Source organism: Sturnus vulgaris, chromosome 1, assembly GCF_052056855.1.
Source record: "Sturnus vulgaris isolate bStuVul1 chromosome 1, bStuVul1.hap1, whole genome shotgun sequence".
Lineage (NCBI taxonomy): Eukaryota > Metazoa > Chordata > Aves > Passeriformes > Sturnidae > Sturnus > Sturnus vulgaris.
In genome coordinates this window covers 156,605,404-156,626,931 of record NC_142243.1, presented here as the reverse complement: position 1 = coordinate 156,626,931, position 21,528 = coordinate 156,605,404, and the positions used below count along the sequence as shown (strand labels likewise).

The window sequence follows — 21,528 nt, the reverse complement described above, 5'->3', positions numbered from 1 at the left end:
CAGGTGCTTTTAAAATATGGACAGATAGCTGGTGGTATTTAGCTATTTGATAGACTGGAGACAATACATCCTGTTTTGGTAAGAATTTTTTTTTTTATTGCTTCTGTCAAACGAAGAGGAAAGATGTCTTGAATACACCTGCAGCATAGCAAAGAAAATGCCAAACCTGCCTACCTGTGCTGGGCCTGCTGCTCAGACTTTGAGGGCTTGTTTCTGCGTTTTGAATGGCTCGGCTCGGTTCGGCCGAGCTCGGTGCTGCTCGGCTCAAGTTCGGCACAGCTCGGCTCGGTTCGGCCGAACTCGGTGCCGCTCGCTGCGTTCCCCGGAGCCCGGCTCGGCTCTCTGAGGGCGGCGCGGGCCGGGCCGAGGCGCCGCGGTGGGGAAAGCGGGGCCGCCTCACATTAAACACGCAGAGCTCGGTGTTTCCCTCCCGCCGAGTCCCACGGGCAGCCCAGCCATCGCACTGTCAGGAAAATTAACCCACAAACACGAGAGCTAAAAAGGGGACAGAGGAGTCCCGTAACTTTATTTGAATAAAGGGAGAGGCCATGGGCATTTCCCATGTGGTCTCTCAAGCTGTTGGAGGACGCAACCTCCTATTTATTCTAATTTCGCAGCCGCATTTCTTTCTCTTCCCCGCTGAGGTAGTTGAAAGGTACAGACTTCCCGAATCGCCTAATACAGACCCCCTTCTAATGTGCATTCCTCGTGTCCCCGCTTCTTTTTCTTTGTGTCTCTTGTTCTTTTCCTTTAAGTCCAGGAATTTAGCATGGCCTTGGGGGAAGCAACAGTCTGTGTCAATTAGTGGAATTCCTCTGGAATTTATGGTTCCAGTCATTACTTCTTTCACCTGTCAGTATCTGGGTTTATCTACCAGCAGGCCCACAGTTTGTAAAGACACCTCCTTCTCATTCTTTTCAGCACGGCTACGAACGGGCGCGCAGGGTCGGGCAGGAGCTCATTAGGCAGTGACTGCACTCGCGCTAATTAATGGTCATGAGAGCACCCAGGGCAGCTCCCGGGACTGAGCGCTTGCCACCGGAATGTGTTGGAATCACTGTGCGATCCCAGCGGTTCAAGATGTCAGTAATGTTTTTTTAAAAGACAGCTACCAAGGAGTGGTGGAAGAAAACAATAAATAGTATTGCCTATCTCCTGTCAGTGTCTTTGCCTTTTGTGATGTTGGCTGGCTCCAAGGGGGTAAATTAGCTTCAGCTGGAGCTGTTGCTGCTGTTCTTGCTCGTGTGCTGGAATTCAGCAGAGTCCCTGTCACTTTACATATCAGAAAACACAAGTTCAGCAGAATGTCATATCGTCTAAGCTCGTCTACATTCGGCTGGGTTCGGCCGAACTCCGTTAGGGCTGGTTTGGGTGAGCTCGTCTAGGTTCGGCTGGGCTCGGCTAAACACGGTTCGGTGCGGCTGGATTTGCCTCAGTTCAGCTCATCTTGGCTAGATTCGACAGAAGTTGGTTAGGCTCGTTTCGGCCGAACTCAGTACCGCTCCCTCGGTTCAGCTGAGCTCGGCAAGAGGCGCTGCGCGAGGGAAAACGGGGCCGGCTCACGTTAAACACGCAGAGCTCGGTGTTTTCCTGCTGCCGAGTCCTGCGGGAGGCCCGGCCATGGCACGGACACGGATGGGAGCGCGGGGTCGGGCAGGAGCTCACTAGACAGTGACTAAACTCGCAATAATTAATTGGCACGAGAGCAGGCGGCTGAGTTCGGCCGAGCTCGCCGCCGCTCGGCCCGGTTTAACTCGGTGCTGTTGACAGTGTTCGGCCGCACTCGGCTATTCTCGGCTCTTCGGCGGAGCTCGGCTCTGTTAGGCTGCACTCGGCCAGATTCGGATCTTCGTCTAAATTCGGCTATTCTCGTCTACGCTCGTCTAGGTTTGCCTGAACTCGGTGCCGCTCTCTGCGTTCACCGCTGCTCGGCTTGGTTCGGCTCAACTCGGCCCAGTTCAGTTGAACTCGGCTCGGTTCGGCTGAACTCGGCTCAGTTTGGCTGAGCTCAGCTAGAGTCGGCTCACAGATTTCCTGATGTCAGCCCCTAGAAATTCTACCTGACACAAAATGTAGCCTCTGTTTGCGAGTTTTTAAAGAAATATATTTTTTAACTCAGTACAGGGTTGGTACAGAGCTGATAGCTCCTTTAGGACAAGAATGTTTACATGTAGAAGCAATTCCCTCATTTGCATCTCACTTTCATTTAACTGCCCCCACAAAACTAATGTTATACTTTTCTCAGCAAAAACATTTGAGAGAAAGTCTGTTGAAGTCAACAAAATAACATTATTAAAACCAATTCTGCTCTTTAAGGTGATCTTCAGTCAAAAACGTGACACAGAAGCATACAGAAATGTATTTAGTATTTTATCCTAATTTTCCCTTCTCAAAAGCCCACCAGTGCTTCTGCAGATTGACATGGCTTAGGAGAGCACTGAGAAGTCTTTGTTTAGTTCTCACAGAAAATATGCAATCATTTTTGGTTTTTGCTATCTCAGCCTTTTGTACAAAGGATGCTAAAAAAACCCAAAGGACAGAGTGATTGCAGTATTGCCTTGGGCCCTTTATTTAATGCTGATACAGTTCTAAAAAGCCCTATTTTGATGGGACAGAAGAATCAAGAGAAAAGGCACGGGAAAGAAAAAAATGTGTCACAACAGTGTGGGAGAGAGGGGGAGAGGCAGAGGCAGGGAGGACCCAGGAGACACAAAACAGAGTCGGGGCCCAAGGGCCTGGGACTTGTTGCAACTCTAGCTGTCCGTGCTGCTTATTTCTCCTTCTGTCTTCCCTTCCTTCTCAGCAACTCAGATGGCTTGCCTATCCTCCACCTAAGAACAATCTGAACATTAAGAATAGCTAGAATAGAACAAAGCTGTAGCTTAAATATTACTTTAAAATTAAGAGCTGGACGGGACAGCCAAAAGATCATGGACTACCACGTATGGTTTTGCAGTTCTGCAAAGAAAGACTTTGTCTCCCGTAGAAACTCCTCCCAATACTGAGCAGCTTTGCCTAAACAAAGATTTGAGGACTCTGCCTCATTACAATATACTATATCCTGTTTCACTCTATACAATACAGTAGAACTGGCTGAAACACTGGTAGGCATCTTCCATCTCTTCTAAAAACTGAAAGAGAGAAAATCACAGTGCCTTAGGACATCCAGAGAATGTGAGGCAATCTAAGGGATGGCACCGGGTTTGTCTGCATCAGCAGAGTTCCACCGAGTCCTGCCGTGCTGCTCCTGAAGCGTCTCGGGGTTCAAGTTCCCTTCAGCCCAGGGCCAGACAGCCCCGAGTTCCCAGCAGCAGACGCCTTCCTGTATTTGTGTATGAAAGCCTCAGTCCTCCCCAGACTAACGGCATAGACACCCTCCAGCACCAAAGAACCAAAATGTCTGCTGAGAACAGATTCCCCACCTCCCTGTGCTGAGGAGGAAGAATTCCCATCCACACTCAGGGCTGGTGCAGGGGCTGCTCCGCTGTCACCATCAGCACGGTCACCTCCAGCACACTTGGTCAAACCATCTGCGTGTCTGTGGAGCTCCTGGCTCAGCAGCAACACGAGAGTCCCGCCAACACGAAGCACTCTGGCAAGCACAGGAAAAATAAAGGTTAGGTGTTGATCCTTCCTGGCATCCCTTTGCCCGTGCAGAATGCAACACTGCTGGGCCTTCAGCTGACACCTACATTCAATAAAACACTCGAGTGTGTCATGGCTCAACTCAGTGAGCTGCATCTCCAAGGGAAACTGAAATCCCGCATCTTCTTACCTCTTTCTAAATGGAAGAACAGGGCTCTGTCCTGACTCCAAAACATTTCTGATGTTAGCATTTCTTTGTATTGGGTTAGCAGGGAAGATGGTCTCATTTTTTACCGCCATCAGCATTCTTTTAAGGATTGAGGAGCACCGTCAAGCCTAGGGCTTTTGGAGATTGTAGAGGAACAGACTCCCAGTGCAGCAAGGGTTTTTCAGATTAGCAGGGTAATTCTGAAACTGGCCCTTCCTTTTGGAAACTTTAAAAGGTCTGCCCTTTCCCTGTTCCACTGACCCTTAATGGCTTTCAAACTCAGGAAGCAAAGGAAAATTAACGGTTGTTTGTAATTAATTTTTCTAAGTATATGTCCAAACATTATACTTGGCTTTAAAAGAGGGGGGGAAAAATACTATCCTGACTCAGTTTACCACAAGTAGCTTGAACAGTTTTACTGGTGGGGCTCTCATGATAATGGTTCCTTCCTCATCTCCACCTTCCCAAGGGAATATTTTGCTTAGGACAGACCAGTAGAGCTAATAAGGCAAGAAGACAAGCACAGTAAGATTGTCACATCCTTCTGTGGCGCCATACCACCTTCTCCCACCACATTCCTGCATTGGGTGAGCGAGATCAACACCCACTGAAGACCAGTCCTAGAGAAAGGGCTTGTCTTCACGCAAGAAGTAGAGGAGAAGATGGCTTGAACTGTCTGTTAGAAGCAGCCCTCCTATTAGCTTAGCTCAACTCTGCCACAAAATGATAAGGTGAGAGATGAAAGGACACACCTAAAATCAGACCAGGTTGCTAATGAGCTATTCCTGGATAGCAAGGAAAATGCACGCCACTTTTTCTAGTCTGAGATCCTTCTTATCAAGGCAGGCTGGTCAAAGCTTGGCTGTGACCTCAAAAAGGAAAGCCTATGATTTTATACAAGCAGGCCTCAACTGAAAAAGCATTATAGCATTATTTGACTGTCCATGCTTTAACTTTGTGCAGATAGGCCTCTCCTCTTTCTCCTTTCTGCCATACTTTTGAGTGTGGCTTAGAAATGTTTCACCATCATGCCTTGCAAAGAATATCTGTGAGCATGGCTCAAACAAGATCATTCCTTGCCAGCCTGTGATGCCATCACCACTCACAGCTGGCAAGACACAACACAACAGTCTCTAAGGGAAAAGTAAAGGGCTGAGACTTCCACAGCCTGCACAGGGTCAGACTACAGAGCTGGAGACTTTGGAGTATAGCAAATCTGAAGCTGACTGCATGCTTACATCACAAACTGTGGTGACACTTCCATCAAACCCCAAGCATGTCAAAGGTTACACGTACCTCTCCATTTCCTGGAGACTATCTGGTAGGAGCTGGGCGTCATTCGTGGTCTTGAACTTCTTCCCAAATGGAATATCCGAAATAACGCTGTCAAAGCTTTCTGAAGGCAATGGCAATGCTGCACAATAAAGGCAGGTTTTTATCTCTGACTGTTTGAAAAATGCACAGCAGCTATGGCCCCATTCCCCTTTCAACACTGTCTGACAGCTCTTTTTGGGTTATGCACCCAGATTCACAGCTCCTTCTGCACTTGCCCTCACAAACAACACTATGGAGGCACCACTCCTCTGCAGACTGGGAAGAGAAACGCATGACAGCATTGTTTAGTCTGCAGATTCCCTGCTCCTGGTGTTTGCCCCTGCAGCAAGACTCTCCTACAGGGCATTACATGGCTCCAAATTAACTGCTGCGTCTCAACACACAGTACATCTTAAACACACAGTACATCTTAAACACGAAAATAACTTAGCAAAACACAAAAGAAGAGTTAAGTTTGTGAGCACTTAGTGCAAATGTTCAAGTGTACATGTGTGGATGGCAAGGAACCACATCAAATTCCTCTCTATCCCCCTTTTCTCCCCCCAGGAATCTGGTTACAGCCAGAATCACTTGGATTCTGTCAGAGCTAGTGTCTTTGTAGTGTCACCTTAGAGTTTCTGCCACCCAGCAAAGGTCAGTTCCCCTGATGAAGAAGCAGCACTGCGCCTGTGGTGATGAAGGCTGGCCCCGTGCCAGTCTGTGCAGGCCAGGCTGAGATCCTTCCTGAGACCCTGTGGGTCCCCCATCCCTCAGGGTGCTCAGAACTGACCGGACACAGCCCTGAGCAGACAACAGGACTAAAGACCTCCAACAGTCCCTCCTCACCTAAACTCTGCTGAGATTCTATGCCAACTTTTCTAGAACTAGCTGGAGATGGTTCCCAGACCATTCTTGGGTCAACACTTGCAGCACAACAACTGGGTATCAATCTTATCTGCAAATGAAAGGACATGTCACCTACAGTCCTGCTCAAGACATGCAGAAATAACAGCTTTTGACCAGTGATGAAAACACCAACTACTTGTTCAGTTTAGAAAACCTGGCACTTAAGTACCTTCCATTATCCTAGAAACCAAAAGTCAACCACAGCTTTTAAGTGGGAAATAAACCTACATTTTTATGAAGTAAATAATATTTCTTACCATTACGGTAAGAAATAAATACTGCAAAGTAAAAAAATATGCACACTTCATCACTCATGCACAGGGAAAAACAGCCAGCTTGCCTGTCATGAATTTCATAAAGGGATAATTTAGTCTCAGACTTTGAGGTCCAGAATAAGGTCATGAAATTATTACCTTCTCTACAGACTAGCCTGTGAATTAAGAGCAGATTCCCTCTTATAGGAGAAAGCCATCACCATTCAAAATACTCCTACTGCAAAACATGAACAATTCAGCTTAGCCTAATGAGTCCTCACCATTACTCATCTGGTAAATTTATGTTACACGCTGCATTTTATTTGGGTATTGTCACAGTGCAAGCTGGCTTGTACTGGCAGTTAATACAATTTGAAACCCAGCCAGCCTGTTAAGCAGGCAAGGTACCTGAGTGAAAATCCTAGTTAATCTATTAGACCTTAAGAGCTCATGTATCATTGGCTGAGAAGGTAAATGACAGAAATCGTACCTACCTGAAGTTATAGGAGATTGAAATAACAGAGTTGTTAGTTTACAAAATATTTTTCTGTTTACAAATTAAGTTGGAATTTTGCACAGCTCTAAAACTGAATGTTACATTAAGTTGTAATTTAAAAGAAGAAGATTAAATTTTTATAGAGTTAAGTTATATTTCTGTGTTAAGCAGTTAAATTGTTATATGTGAAACCAAAAAGTGCTAAATTCACCTGACTACTCCTGAACATAAGCACTGCAGCTTCTGGTATGTGAAACTCATCAGCATCCAAAAAAGCCAAATTTATTGAGCTAGGTAAAAACCCCATTCCAATTGAATCTATGCTGTCAATGTCATCTTGCATGCAAAAGGGCCCTGGCAGTAAGATAACAGAGAACAAGCTGCACATTTGTGCTTTAAAATTTTTCTTCAAATTAATGAAAATGAAACGGGGAATTGTCACAGTGCGAGCTGGCTTGTACTGGGCAGTGAATTTGGCCACTGATGAGAGAAGCGGCCTGGCCTGGTAGACAGGCCCCCAGAGAACAGAGATAGCACAGAACTGGAGACAGACAAGGATTTGATCCAATGAGTCCCAGCCCAAGCTGCAGGAGCTATTGGTCAGAGAGCTGAGCAGCCTGAACTCTGAACCAATCACAGGTGCTTACCCAGGAACATGAAGAAAGGTGAAGTCAGAACAATAAAGGGCTATTTGTCACAAGGACCACAGAGTGCTGTGTTTTCTGTCTCAAGCACAGCGCCAGTCAACGTTACAGGTTTTGTCCTGGCTGTGTCCCACAAAGAACTTTCACGTGGAACATACTCTTTGTGGTATTCACACATTTACCATTAAGAGAGACAACTACTGTCCATGCCAGACAGTTATAATTTTTATTGCCTTCTGCTGACTTCATTCTTACCAAAGTTCCTAGGTGCAGGCAGGAGAGAGGAAGAACAAATAATTAGCCTTTCACTGGCACTAGTACTATAAAGTCAGCACCCAGCTATTTGTTGGGAGTTACCTCTACAACATATCACCTCAAGAGAACCTACATTTCCTGTACAATCCCAGAAACACAAAAAAATTCACTTGGAAACCCTACAGACATACCTTTCACAGAAGATTTAAGCAACTCGATCTTATCCATTAAGCCTGCAGTTCTAATATTCCCATTTGCACCCTCTAATTGTGAATCACTTATATCAGCACCCCAGTAACAGGCTTCCTGTTCAGAGAGAAAGAGAAAAGTAATTTTGTTAACGATTGGGTTACTTATTTTATAAACCCTTCTCAGAATTGCCTTGTTGCAAAGTTCTTGCAAGACAACTCCCTTTCTGGGACATCTGGTATTGGTACACAGAGCAATTCACAATCCAGAGGATGGAGGAACGGAGGAAGTATGTGCTGTCTTCACTCCTTTAATGTTCTGATCTGCTCAAGACACTTGAAATGACAGAAATATCAAGAGCATGTCCAAACAGCAAGACCCCAGCTAGCTACAGCCAGCCCCACTGCCTCTAATGCTGACACTGTTCCATCACACCAACTCCTCTGATACCAGGATAAGCGCAGGAAGCTTTACAAGTCCGTGGTTGCCTCACACAAACCCTGCAGTGTCAATCAGTAGCTGCATCAGCCTGCAGGACATTCATCTGGGGGAATGTTTGTACTAAAACACTTTTAGCAGCTACCTAGAAAGCCTTTGGTTTGGTTTCAGCTTTCCAGCGATGGACTTTGGCATCACTGGTAGAGAGAAAACCCTGTATCACAACGACCAGTCTCCCAAGGCTGCCAAGGTCCAGCCAGCTGTGACTGGGATACTTACAGGCCACTCTGTGGCAGCCTCCAGCAGGATCGTTCCTAGCCCACACATGGGATCCAGCACAAGGGCACCAGCCTACAAAAACAGAGGCATGACTGCATGCCAAGCAAGACAGACTCCTTACCCAGGACAAAGCTTACAGAGGGGTGTACATAATCCCACTGAATCCAGCACAGGTTAACAATCATCACTGGTAATCTCAGGCCAAACTCACTTCTAAGGGAATACAGTAACAAGCACTAATAGTTTCACTACAGAGAGTCCTGAGGTGACAATCAGGAAGAATTTCAAGAGGACTGCAGACAGATATTGGTACCAAATTAATCTGTGAAAAGAGATCACATTTCCTTGGAAAACAACAACAAACAAAGTTTCATTTTCTGTTACTGGACAGTGAGAAAAATCTTGCCACTTAGACATATATCTGCACAAGGATTAACAGCTCTGCTGAGAAGCACCTGGAATTCCAGCAAACATCTGTCTCAAGAGCAGGTGACAGCACACTCTCATCACAAGCATGGCAGACCCTGTCCACATGCACTAGAGAATGGGGCATTAAAATCAGCACACTCCTTCACAGCATCCAGCTCCAGCCCTGATGAGCAGCACCCCCCTCCCCTTCACTCAGGATTCCATTTCTTTGCAAGGAACATTCACTGACACTGATTTCAGCCAGAGATGCCATGGCCCATGCGACCGTTGACCGCAGTCCTGCTGTTTTGATATACTCTCTGTTTGCCAATGGAAGCCTACAGACAGCAAAAAACCAAACAAAAAAAATAATTTAAACAACAGCAGAACCACCCAGAAAAGCCCATGTAATGTCAAAGAACAAGCTAACTGGATAGATCTAGTGAGAGACAGAGAAGTCTGCTTTTAACCATAACTCACTGCAAAGTCTGGTCTGTGTGTTCATTTAAAATCCAGGCAGATGACAAGACAAATTTGACAACCAGTGATTATCAAACCAAAAGATAAATACTCATGGTGGACAGCAAGATTTATAAATCTTGCCTGTTCTGATACTGCCACAACAAATATGGTGGGGAGAATGCTTACCTGAAAAGAGGAATCCCCACTACAGAGTGAATGTCATTAAGATGCACAAAGATCTAAAAGAAGAAAAAAACCAACCCAAATATTTTAAAGCCTCAAACTGACATGACAATAGCTTTAACTCTTTAAACCGGACACATATGCTTCTACAACCTTCTGATCTCAGTTTTTAAGAACAAAAATGCATACTATAAACAATAAAAATTAATAGGAAGAAATCCCACTAGATAATCTGAATGCCACTTTAAAAATTATTTAATGCTTAAGCAAGCTGAAGGGGATTTTGTCAGCCAGGAACCCATCAGCAAGCACATGAATTTATAAGGGGGCCTATTTTTACTTAACACAGCATGGGAATTTTTCGTTATAAACTCATTTACTACAAGTGGGAGAATATTATTCACTGTGTACTAGCAACAAAATTAATAAATATGAAAAATCACCAAACAAAAAACCCTAAACAACAACCAAAAAAAAAAAAAAATCGAACAATCAAACAATCAAACAAAAAACTAAACCCCATCAAACAAACAAACAAAAACAAACAACAAAAACAAATAACCCCACCATTACCCCCACTAATGCCACTAAGGGGCAACTCAGATAGAAGTTATGTATAAGTAATCCTTCCAGAAATGTAGTCAGCTAAAATAAATTTTCCTGCTGTCCCAAAGACTGAGCTCCTGAGCAGGCCGTGCATAACTGCAATCCCTGCCCCAAGACAGCACAAAGGGGAACGTGATGCTGTTGAAAAATCCTAGTCCTCAGCACTTGAACAGTTTCAGAGCAAAAACCTGGGCAAGAACAGGAGGTCCATAGGAGCCTCAACAAAGCTGTACATAATGCTCAGTGTGGGAAAACCGGTGCCAGTACATGAACTCCAGAGTCTGGGATGTCTCAGCATCAGTGCTGAGAGCAGCTTCCACAAGCCAAGCGCAGGGACGGAGGACAGCTTGTCAAGAGCAAGGAGTCCTTCGGGAGGTCTCCAGGCAGCTGCACCAGCAAGGGAGCACAAAGGCAGCTGCTTGTCACAGACAGGGCCCAGGGAGGCTCTTCACCAATGGCATTCCCAAGTGCAGCTCCTTGGAGCACGCCCTTGCTGCTCGCTCACCTCCCCTCCAGGGGCCCTAGATAGCCATGGCTCAGGTGATTTCCATTTTTACAGAGTCCAGCAGTCTGTGAGGGTGCTGCATCCTGAAACACCTCCTCTATGGATGCCTCCCTGCCATGCAGGCCCATGCAGCCAGGCTGGTGTTTATTCCAGAGCTCTGGAAAGCACACACACACAAGGGCCACGTGCATGCTCTGCTCAGCACTACCAGCTGATCTCCAGGTAAACTCAGCGGCAGGAAGACCAGCAGGGAGAGGCCACGGTCGCATGTGCAAAGGGAGCAGAGAACAAAACCGAAGGTGTCAGGGATGCTCTGGAAGCATCAACAGGCAAACAAGGAGCACTACCTCCAGGTCAGGGTCCCGCAGGTCCGCGCGCCACCCGCACTGCCTCACCAGAGCCAGGCCAACGGCTCTCCCGATCTCCTGCAAGGGGCAACAACGGTATAAAACGGCAATAAAAAACCACACAGTTCAGAAAACTGCAGATCACAGCCTTGGATGCACAACCATCAGAAATCCCCGGGAAAAGAAAGACTCTGTGCCTAAGAGAACAACTCACACAATTCACAGCAGAAGAGGTACAAGAGGGCAGAGCAGGTGAGCGAGGGCCAAAGCAAACACACCACAGGGCAAGCAACCACTGCTCAACTGGCGCGAGAGAGGCCAAGTTCAAGTCCTGACCAAGTCACAACAAAACATTCTCTTGAGTTGGACTTGATCCTTGTGGGTCCCTTCCAACTTAGAATATTCTGTGATTGCCATCATTTTGGAATTCTTAATCACATGCACAAAGTATTTCCAATGGCTCTAAGACAGATTACCCAACAGAAAATCTGCAAATGCACTACAACTCACAATTTTAGTGCTTTCATTACATACAGAAAGCTCTGATTACTTTCAGAGTATAAGTTCAAATATAGCACAAATCTAGGCAAACACCCTTGTAGGGAGGCTCATTTTTCTCACCTCACTAAGGCACTAGCTTTAGTAGTAAAAAAATCTCCTTGCAATGGCCCTTTAAGCAGCTGTAAACTTATCTGATGACTCCTCAGCCTCCACAGGCCAAGAAACCTCAAACTCTTACCTTTGCTTATCCTTAATGAAAGGTATTGATCTGAAAAACGTTAAGGGTAATAGCGCACAGAAATTAAAAACACCATTTGTATTTCTACTTGTTTAAGGTGAATGCAGGCTAAGGGCTTTTTAAGAAAATACAGAAATAGCTTATACCTCAGTTTATCATTCCAGAACACACAACACAACCGAAATAACAATCAAAACTACACATCTCTGTTCCCCTTTCCTGAATTCTTTTAAAATACAGATACTTCAGCATACCTGTGAAGTAAGTATTTTGGCAATTGCTCCACTACAACGACAAGACACTCTGAAACTGAAGCCAAGTTTCTCATTCACAGCAGGATTCTCTCCACTGCCTTTGGAAGGGAATTCTGAGGAAGTCTTGCTCTCAATCCAGCACTCCTGACTGCTCATTTTCTCTGGTACCACACAGGTCTCTCCAACTTTCACCTGACATTCCTCAGATACCACTGCTCTCACTTGTTCCGTTTTCTGTCTTTTACTTGCAGTATTTATCTCTTCTTCTGACTTTCTCTTCAGACTCGATACATTTTCTTTAGAGACATCACCTGTTCTCCCCTCCTGTCCATGAAGCTTCCTCCAAAAAGAGATAATAGCCAGCCAGTATTTCGGCTCCTCAATGACAAGGCTTTTAATCTCCTGAAGCATTTTTCCTGGAAGAAAAAAGCAGTTAAGTACTTCAGCCTTGGCATTTCATTTCTCTACAGACTGAGAACAGCTGTTAACAGCAACTGTGTTCAGATTTCATTAATGTGCAAACTTAGACTTCTACCTGTGGGCAGACCTAAGCTAGCTACAAGACAGGCATGAGGAACAGAGGGGCCAATTCACTCAAACACCGCAAAGAAGGTCAAGGAAAAAGAAAAAAAAGTCTTTCTAGTTATCCCTTAAAATTTTAGAATCACGATCAAATTTCATTCTCAAAGCTGAAGGTAATCTCTAAAATAAAAACCCACCAGCAGGCAGATATCAATCCATCTAACTTGAAATTCTCATTCCAACACTGACAGAGAGTATGACCCAAGTAGCTGAGACTTAGAAGGAAGCAGTGTACTTATTAGCAATTTGACACAACCTACAGGTCGGGATTCACTTTGTTTAAGAGAAAATAAGACTTATTGTTAAAATAAACACAAGAGATCCAGGACTAAACTTTGCGGTTTTTTTATTTTGGGGGGGGGTGTTCTCTTTCTGGGACGAGGCGGGGAGAGAGAGTCTCAAAAACACAAATACACATTCAGTGCCGGCAGAATACAGGCTGGAAGGTAGCTATTGAAAACAATTTAAAAGCCCTTTTCAGGTTAATGTTGAAAATACACGTGGGTGAAAGACACTTCAGAATCTATTCCTGTCAATTAGAACCACAGCCACTAGCAAAAAAATAAACACCTCAAATTTCATAACTAGGACTCAAAGCGAGGCATCCCGCCCCCGCGCAGCCCGTACCTCTGCTCCCGGACACCGGCAGCGGGCTGTGCTTCTTCAGCAGCAGGAACAGGCGCTCTCCCGACCGCAGCTTCCGCAGCTGGCCGAGCCCCGCCGCCGCCCTGAAGAACACTTTTCCCGAGACGCAGTCCACCTCGGGGAGAGCACCCGTGGGACGCGGCCGGGCGGCTGCGGGTGAGCGGCTCCCGCAGCCCCGGCTCCCCGCGGCTCCCGGCCGACCCCGACCCCGACCCCGACCCGCGCCGCGGCCCCGCAGCACCGAGCCCGGCGAGCCGGGCTCCGGGCCGAGCAGCGCACGCGGCCGCGATCCCTGCTGAGGCGGAGCGGAGCGGAGCGCCCAGGCGGGCACCGGCCCCGCTCCCCGCTCACCCGGGCCGGGCCGGCCCCGCTCCCCGCTCACCCGGGCCGGGCCGGCCCCGCTCCCCGCTCCCCGCTCACCCGGGCCGGGCCGGGCCGGCCCCGCTCCCCGCTCACCCGGGCCGGGCCGGCCCCGCTCCCCGCTCACCCGGGCCGGGCCGGGCCGGGCCGGCCCCGCTCCCCGCTCACCTCGGTGGCGCCCAGCCGCGCCCGCACCTCCCGCGCCAGGAAGGGCTCCAGCCCGCGGCCCGCCGTGCAGAAGAACCGCCCGGCCTCCGCCGCCGCCATCTTGCCCAGGCGGGGCCTGGGGCAGGCCCGGCCGCCGGCAACTGAGTTAAAAGCGCCCGGTTTTGTCTCGTGCTTTTCTGTTTTCTATTGTTTCCTATGTTTTATTTTGGTTAGCATTCGGATAGCCAACCCGTACGTGCTCTTTATGCAGAACAAACGCATTTTCCATACGGAAATGCACAAGATACTTGTCACTAACTTCTCAGCAAGGCAGGCTCGGGCACTTGCAATGGCTTTATTCTCTGTACAATTAGTCCTGTGTAGTGATGACTGTATATAAATAATACAGATACAGACAATATAGTACACACGATTGTTTTAATTGTAAATTTAGAAGTGAAAAAAATATTTTCCATTGTTATTCTACACAAACACATCAGTAGGAAGTTCCAGCCGTTGTTTTGGCGTGACCTGCAATTTCAGAGGAAAAAGGACAGGCAACTAGATCTGTTCAGAGCTCTAAATTCACTATGTAGCAAATTACACAAGACAGCCAGCAGCCAGCAGAACACCTAGGATCTGAATTCAGCAGAGATTCTTCCTCCAAGGAAAAAGGAAAAATCTTACAAAAAATAAAAGCTAGAAGCTTGCATTAATGTAACTAAGACAAATCACATACCTTACAGTCTTTTCTTCAAATGTTTGTAAACAATAGGCTTATGACTTTAGGCAAAGAAAAGAAAGTTCTTGGGTTGGTCCTTGCACCCTTCACACATAAACTGCATTGTAAAGGTGCAAGGACCTCAGCAGACACCTGCATTTCATGCTTAATAGCTTAACCATGCATTTTGTAGAGTTTTTGTATACTACATACTCTGTTTATTAAGAATACTGTGCAAAAAAGATTCTCAGCCACTGAAGGGGTTTCTGTAATTCTCTAAAAATTATTAGTAACATTGCTAAAGTTTAGCAGGCCTGTGTGAGATTATTGAAAAGAAATCATCCTTGTAGCTCAGCCTCAGTGCTGTACACAGGCCCGGTACCTTGTACAAATGAGAGAACACTCAGCTGCCTGCATGGCCAACAAAGTGTTGAGAAACATGAGCTAATATGCATTGCGGTTTACTTCAAAAAATATAAATATTTTTAAATGACACAAAGCTTGGTACAGGTGCATATGACAGTCCAAACACAAATATATGAGCCAATCATTCAGGCCAGATCTATTTTTATGTATCTTGCAATCACTATCTTCATTTCTTGTTGTCAGATAAATGCTACAGCTTGTCGGCCTGTAAGAAAAAACAAAGTCAAAACAATTTTGGAGCTTTTTCAGTATCAGACAACTGTAATTTCCCTACAATTTATATTTTGATCTTCCACTCCTGAAACTGCTTCAATGATTTTATTTTTAGAAACACAAGCGTTTGTGATAAATGTGATTCGTGCTAATTAAATTGGAACTATATTAGCAAAATTGTATTTAGATCAATAGAAGACAATTGTTACAGAGTGAGGGGGAGATGGGTGAGACAGGGCAAAGGACATTTCCAGATGTTGGGAGTTGAAGAAGGAGGTTGGAAGAAAGTCAAACAAGAATAGTAGAAGGACGTAGGTCTGACAAGCAGCATCTAGAAATAGAAAGTTTTGGCCTTGAAATGGGCCAAAATGGGATAATTCCAGGCATGGGACTCAATTAAAGTCTTGTTATGGAAAACATCTGCTCAGTCACACAGTGCACCTGTGCTACCTGCAGGTCACACCTCGGTCACTGAGGAAGACGATGAGCCTTCATCGGAAATAAGACCCTCAAAAGGATGAGAGACCCCCTAACCCATTAGTAGAGCATGCACCATATACACACAGTGACGGAGATTTCAGGAATAGAAACTAGGAGGAGTTTTCTAGAACCTTCTGTAGCCTATAGTATATAAGTGGGATTGTTAGCCCGGATGCTTTGGTACGTGAGGAATGGGAGCCACTCCCCGCACCCCCGGTCAAGGGGGGGCCCCTCCCCGGTCGGTTTTGCTTATGCTTTATACGAACCTCAATTATACTAAATTACTTACTGCCAAATTTTGTATATTCTTAAATATATGCACTTTGATTGTATTCATCTCCAATACTTTAATTGTCATCTCCAATACTTTGATTGTATTCATTTTGTTACTATTAAAAATTTACTAGTAAATTTAATCTTGTTGCTTGATAAATTGGAAAAATAGAACATCATTCATAACACGTTAATTTTCTTTTTCAAGATTTGAGACTCGATTATAGGGAACAGTATAGTGCATATTGGAACAGTAACTATCAATGTCTGAATATTATAACATTGTTTGATATTTTAATAAGGCCTGTCAGGAACATAGTTGTTGCTATTCAGGGATTTCAAAATAAAACAAACCTGAAGACACTGACAAAACTGTTCAGATAGTGAAATTAAGTAGACAGAAACCAGCATTCTGCCTAGAATTAATGATTTTGCATTCCAACACTCTTCAAGTTATTTACAGCTTTCTCTTCCAGGCAACTATGATGACATCTACATGGAGATATGGATTTAAGTGACTAACTGTGGGGACACAACTTTTCAACTCTGATAATTCTTTAGACATTCCAGGTGCTCCACCTGGAATTTGCTTTTTCAGGATTTGAGTCATATATCCTGAGGAAATGAAAAAAGAAAAAATGCTGGTTCATATAAACTGACAGTTAACAGAAATGTAGACTAGATGAAGAAACTGGGCTTTTCCCCCCTACCACAGTAAAATTAGGCATCAGCAAGTTATAAAAGCAGTATATTTGAGGTCAGTTTTGCTACTTATCTTGCAATACAAAATGGTAATCCTTAACACAATGGTTCCTATTTCATTGCATATACTCAAAAGCTAGCCACTGTCATTTACCTCACTTAATCTCCTGAAAAATGTAACATTACACGTGACACAAAGCAGTGTTCCAGCCTTCAGACTTATAAAGTATAAGAAATTTCAGAGCCCTAAGATTATTTGAACAGACTGTGATGCACTACTGGTATGTAATGCTGAATGGAGTTTATACATACTGTTTCAAGAAGTATTTCAATTCCCCCCAGTTCAGGACCATTTTTTAAACACTAGCATAACAATATTAAGTGAAGAGTGAAAAACCAAAAATTTGATCTTAATGCAGTTTTAACTATCTATACTATTTTTAATAGTCTATCCTCTTTTCATTTTCTTGTTTTCACATGTGAACAAAACTTCAGGATTTGAAATGTCAGCATCAAACCAGACTGTCCAAACCCAAAACACACTCTGAGTCTGACAATGCAGGCATTTGTGTGATTGTATAATTATATGGTTGTACAATTCATTGTAAAGCAAAAGCAATCATATTCCTGTGACCTAACTCCGGTATAACACTTACTGTGACAAGAATACATTCTGATCTCCTAACATTAATTTCTAAAATCAGCATGTTATTTATATCCAAAATTTAAATCCTGCATCCCTCACTTGTAGCTGTTGCAGATACACAGTTTCAAGTATTGCTGGTGTCCAAGTTTATCTTCTTCAAATGAAAACTTGTGGAAGAAACCTACCATGGCTTCTATTTTAGTCTTTTATGAATATTCATACTTTCACTTATGAATCCTTCAAGAAATTTGCTTTTATTGCATGATCCTTTGCCTTTCATACATGTTCAAGGTATGTCCAAAAGGAACACAATGTCACAACCAGACCTCTGGAGTGCTACACAGTAGAGTTCAAAGTGTCCTTTGACCTGATCTGAACTGCTGGCAACACCAAGACATCAAAAATAACATGCAGCTCAGAGAGTAGGATAATAATGGGATTCAAATGAGGAAACACTTCTGCAGGAAATAAAGCTCTGGATCATGTTCTCTACACTTAGATCAAAAACAGTTTCTGTGAAGAAATTCCTAGAAGTGAAGATAAATGCTGTAGAACACTTAGCAGTTAAATTACTTGCACTGCACCTACAATCCAAATCGCCAAATAGAAGCCATTTGCAAAATAAAAGCGCTTCCTGCGTGGGTGCCTGCCTGCAGGCATAACCTGTGCTTTCTTCAGCTGATTTAGCTGACACTTTACAGACGCCTCTCTACGTAGTCAAGAGAAAGCACTGAGAACAACTTAGAACTTTAGTCCCTCCCATCAGTTCGACAGGAGAAGAGTAAGGCCATGTTTCTAAGCCCCTTGTTCCTAGAACATGGCTAAGCATGTTTCTAAAAGACTTCTGGCAGGTATTTGGTTAGTCCTGTACTACAGCAAGCATAAAGTCTGTAATTCTAGCTTCATATTAAATTCTTTCCAGTCGAGATTTTTGGTTGAATCCAATCCTCCAAGCTCCTTTCGAACAGTACACAGAAACCAGTCTGCATTTATAGTGTTTCTTCACAGAGAAAACAATTTGAAACACACCTAAACTTGTACCTCAGAATTTCCTGACCCCACTTTTCGTTCAGGTCCACAAAAGCACACATCTGCAAAAACAGAGCATAGTGTTAGGACTTCTCTTATGTTTCTAACATCACCATCAAAATAAGGCATGAACTCTCATCTCCCTGTACTTCATTCTCCAACAGAACAATTATTTGTAAGAGACTATGCTCCAAAGCTCCCCATTTGTCTTCCTATTATCAAAAAGCCCTGCAGATGGCTAGGAAGTCCTTTAAACACTACTTTTTAAAATTAGTGCATTCTACAAAAGACATGACATTGCAGGGTTATGCAGTGGGCATAAAACTGATGTGTTTGGCTCCTGTCAGGTGCTTTTGCATACAAGTCTCAATTACAGCTGGTTTTCTTTGCTGTCCCTTCGTCCAAAACCAATTAGTAGCACTAAAATACTGTTTTCATCCTAAGATTTACTGAAGCTTTTGATTGTGAAGACTTTTTATTTTTCTGTTCTTCTCAAGGTGAACTTGAGTTTACTTTGCAGTACACAGAACAGACTTAGATTGACACTGCATAACATCCTAACTCACTCAGTAGATTAAATTAAAAATGAACTAGTAGTAGTTCATTTCCTACGTAAATCCATGCTGTTATTTAAGTAATGTGCTCTTTCAATCAAATAAGACAGCACAAACTTGAACAGTCTTCTACTTTTGAGAAGTGTTTTGACTACTTTTACCTTGATTTCCAGCTAAATCTGTGTGAGTTTTGAGAATTACTAATACTACTGGAGAACAGAGCTTTTATCTGGAGCCTGTAAATGCAATGTGCAACCATAAGGAACTGAAGTGTTTGGAGAAGACAGAAACTCTCAAGATGCTCATGGAAAAGCTTTCAGTGTAAATGTTTGTGAATTACTCATTTAATATTTACGTAGAGTTGTGTGTATTATTCAATAGACAAGATTCAAGTAATGCAAAATGAATGAAAACAAAAAAAAAGGAAGTGTAAATTAGCACCCAACCCCTCTCCATGATGAGAGCCTGAGCCAACAGGTGTGAAAACATTAGATTGTATTTTTCTTACTGAGTTCAGTATATCCAAATACAAAAATATTCTCTGGACTGTTTAAAAGCTTACCCAGGAGAAAAATACCAGAAAAATCACCACACAATTCCTGCTTTAAAATTCATCATGTTTAACAATCCAGAAATTTTCACTAAAATAAGTTAAAGTTTCTTTTCTAAAAACCATGAAATTAATAAAGAATGAGAAGCTTGAGCAGAAGCTCATACAATATAAGGGCTCTTCTCATCACCACCATCCACAGCACAGCACTGGATGCAGAAGGCCCTCAAAAGAGTCAAGAGTTGGCAGCTGTTGTAAAATCTGGACTTTGGATAGAGGTGAGAATTGAACTAGTAGTCTCAGAAGCAGCACTCCACCAACCTCACCAGCTGGGCTCTCAGACAGATGGACTTTCCCCATCTTGGTACCCATAATGCCAAAAGGCTAATGAACCACACTGAGAACAGCAGTAATTGTCACAACCAAGACAACTTTGGTGTCTGCTCGTAAGTGCACAACTTCATGTCTCTATGAGCAGGATAAGGCAGATAAATGTATCCCATTAGACATAAACAGTACAGCCTAAAGTAATTAGTGACTCCCTGTAGAAATCCTAAATGGACATTTAAAACTAAACTGAATGCAATTTCTTAAAAATCATGAGCCAAGAGGAATAAGCCTCTTTATAAGAGTCAGAATTCATTATTATATAAAGGAAACTTCCACACAGAATGAATGATATTAGTGATGGAAGCATACATCAGTAAACCAAATCTCTACATGACCAAAGATGCCAATTCACTGAAAAAACTGAAGACATATCTCAAAGAAACATTTACATTCAAATCCATTACACTCAATCCACGTTCATAATATTCTCGTAAAAAAAAAAAAAAAAAAGTCACAACAGAGTATCTAGTGAGTGCGTTTGGCTTATCAATTTTGATTTCAACCATCTAATTCAGACAAGGATCAGGCTTTGGAAATCTCCTCTACCTGCTATAAAACACAAAGGAAGAAAACAGAGCTCTAGAGAACATGACAGAAGTGTTTACTCTCACTGAAAAGTGAGATAATAAATAAACTTCAGCCTCTTCAGGAAAGCTGGAATTGGATGGGGGTAGGGAGGAAGAATCAAAATTGGGGGGAAAAAAAACCAAAGACGTATCATTTAATCTTAGAATGCTTTACCTTGGAATGGACCTTAAAACTCACCCAGTGCCACCCCTGCCCTGGCAGGAACACCTTCCACTGCCCCAGGCTGCTCCAAGTCCTGTCCAACCTGGCCTGGGACACTGCTGGGATGGGGCAGCCACAGCTTCTCTGGGCACCCTGTGCCAGGGCCTCAGCACTCACAGGGAAGGATTCTTTCCCAAATCCCACCTAACGCTGCCCTGTGACAGCTCGCCGCCATTGCCCCTGTGCTGTCCCTCACAGGGAAGGATTCTTTCCCAGATCCCACCTAACGCTGCCCTGTGACAGCTCGCCGCCATTGCCCCTGTGCTGTCCCTCACAGGGAAGGATTCTTTCCCAAATCCCACCTAACGCTGCCCTGTGATAGCTCGCCGCCATTGCCCCTGTGCTGTCCCTCACAGGGAAGGATTCTTTCCCAAATCCCACCTAACGCTGCCCTGTGACAGCTCGCCGCCATTGCCCCTGTGCTGTCCCTCACAGGGAAGGATTCTTTCCCAGATCCCACCTAACGCTGCCCTGTGACAGCTCGCCGCCATTGCCCCTGTGCTGTCCCTCACAGGGAAGGATTCTTTCCCAAATCCCACCTAACGCTGCCCTGTGATAGCTCGCCGCCATTGCCCCTGTGCTGTCCCTCACAGGGAAGGATTCTTTCCCAAATCCCACCTAACGCTGCCCTGTGACAGCTCGCCGCCATTGCCCCTGTGCTGTCCCTCACAGGGAAGGATTCTTTCCCAAATCCCACCTAACGCTGCCCTGTGACAGTTCGCCGCCATTGCCCCTGTGCTGTTCCTCACAGGGAAGGATTCTTTCCCAAATCCCACCTAACGCTGCCCTGTGACAGCTCGCCGCCATTGCCCCTGTGCTGTTCCTCACAGGGAAGGATTCTTTCCCAGATCCCACCTAACGCTGCCCTGTGACAGCTCGCCGCCATTGCCCCTGTGCTGTTCCTCACAGGGAAGGATTCTTTCCCAGATCCCACCTAACGCTGCCCTGT

General features: G+C 44.6%; 1 protein-coding gene and 1 long non-coding RNA gene across 8 annotated transcripts; both read right to left on the bottom strand.

Moving 5' to 3' along the window:
- Nucleotides 1-496: 496 nt before the first annotated feature.
- THUMPD2 (THUMP domain 2 tRNA and snRNA guanosine methyltransferase) lies at nucleotides 497-13,944 on the bottom strand. Of its 6 annotated transcripts, XR_015808858.1 has the most exons (12): nucleotides 13,828-13,944; nucleotides 13,282-13,414; nucleotides 12,073-12,488; nucleotides 11,080-11,157; nucleotides 9,625-9,677; nucleotides 9,227-9,314; nucleotides 8,569-8,640; nucleotides 7,854-7,968; nucleotides 5,954-6,062; nucleotides 5,090-5,207; nucleotides 3,423-3,592; nucleotides 497-3,322 (listed from the first exon to the last, which is right to left on the bottom strand). XR_015808858.1 is itself a non-coding variant. In XM_088181123.1 (11 exons), the coding sequence occupies exons 1-11, from the start codon at nucleotides 13,924-13,926 to the stop codon at nucleotides 3,276-3,278; spliced, it is 1,389 nt and encodes a 462-aa protein (XP_088037249.1). In that variant the 5' UTR covers nucleotides 13,927-13,944; the 3' UTR covers nucleotides 497-3,275. The 6 variants fall into 6 exon arrangements, 5 of the variants coding, with proteins under 5 accessions (XP_088037249.1, XP_014747656.2, XP_088037255.1 ...); XM_088181123.1 differs by lacking the exon at nucleotides 5,954-6,062; XM_014892170.2 differs by lacking the exon at nucleotides 5,954-6,062 and having other exon boundaries at nucleotides 497-3,592.
- A 283-nt stretch (nucleotides 13,945-14,227) lies between these two features.
- Nucleotides 14,228-21,349, bottom strand: LOC106862931 (uncharacterized). Of its 2 annotated transcripts, none has more exons than XR_015798616.1 (2): nucleotides 20,532-21,349; nucleotides 14,228-18,358 (listed from the first exon to the last, which is right to left on the bottom strand). It is a non-coding gene; the product is annotated as an uncharacterized LOC106862931 (long non-coding RNA). The 2 variants fall into 2 exon arrangements; XR_015808861.1 differs by having other exon boundaries at nucleotides 20,556-21,349.
- Between the last annotated feature and the right edge of the window lie 179 nt (nucleotides 21,350-21,528).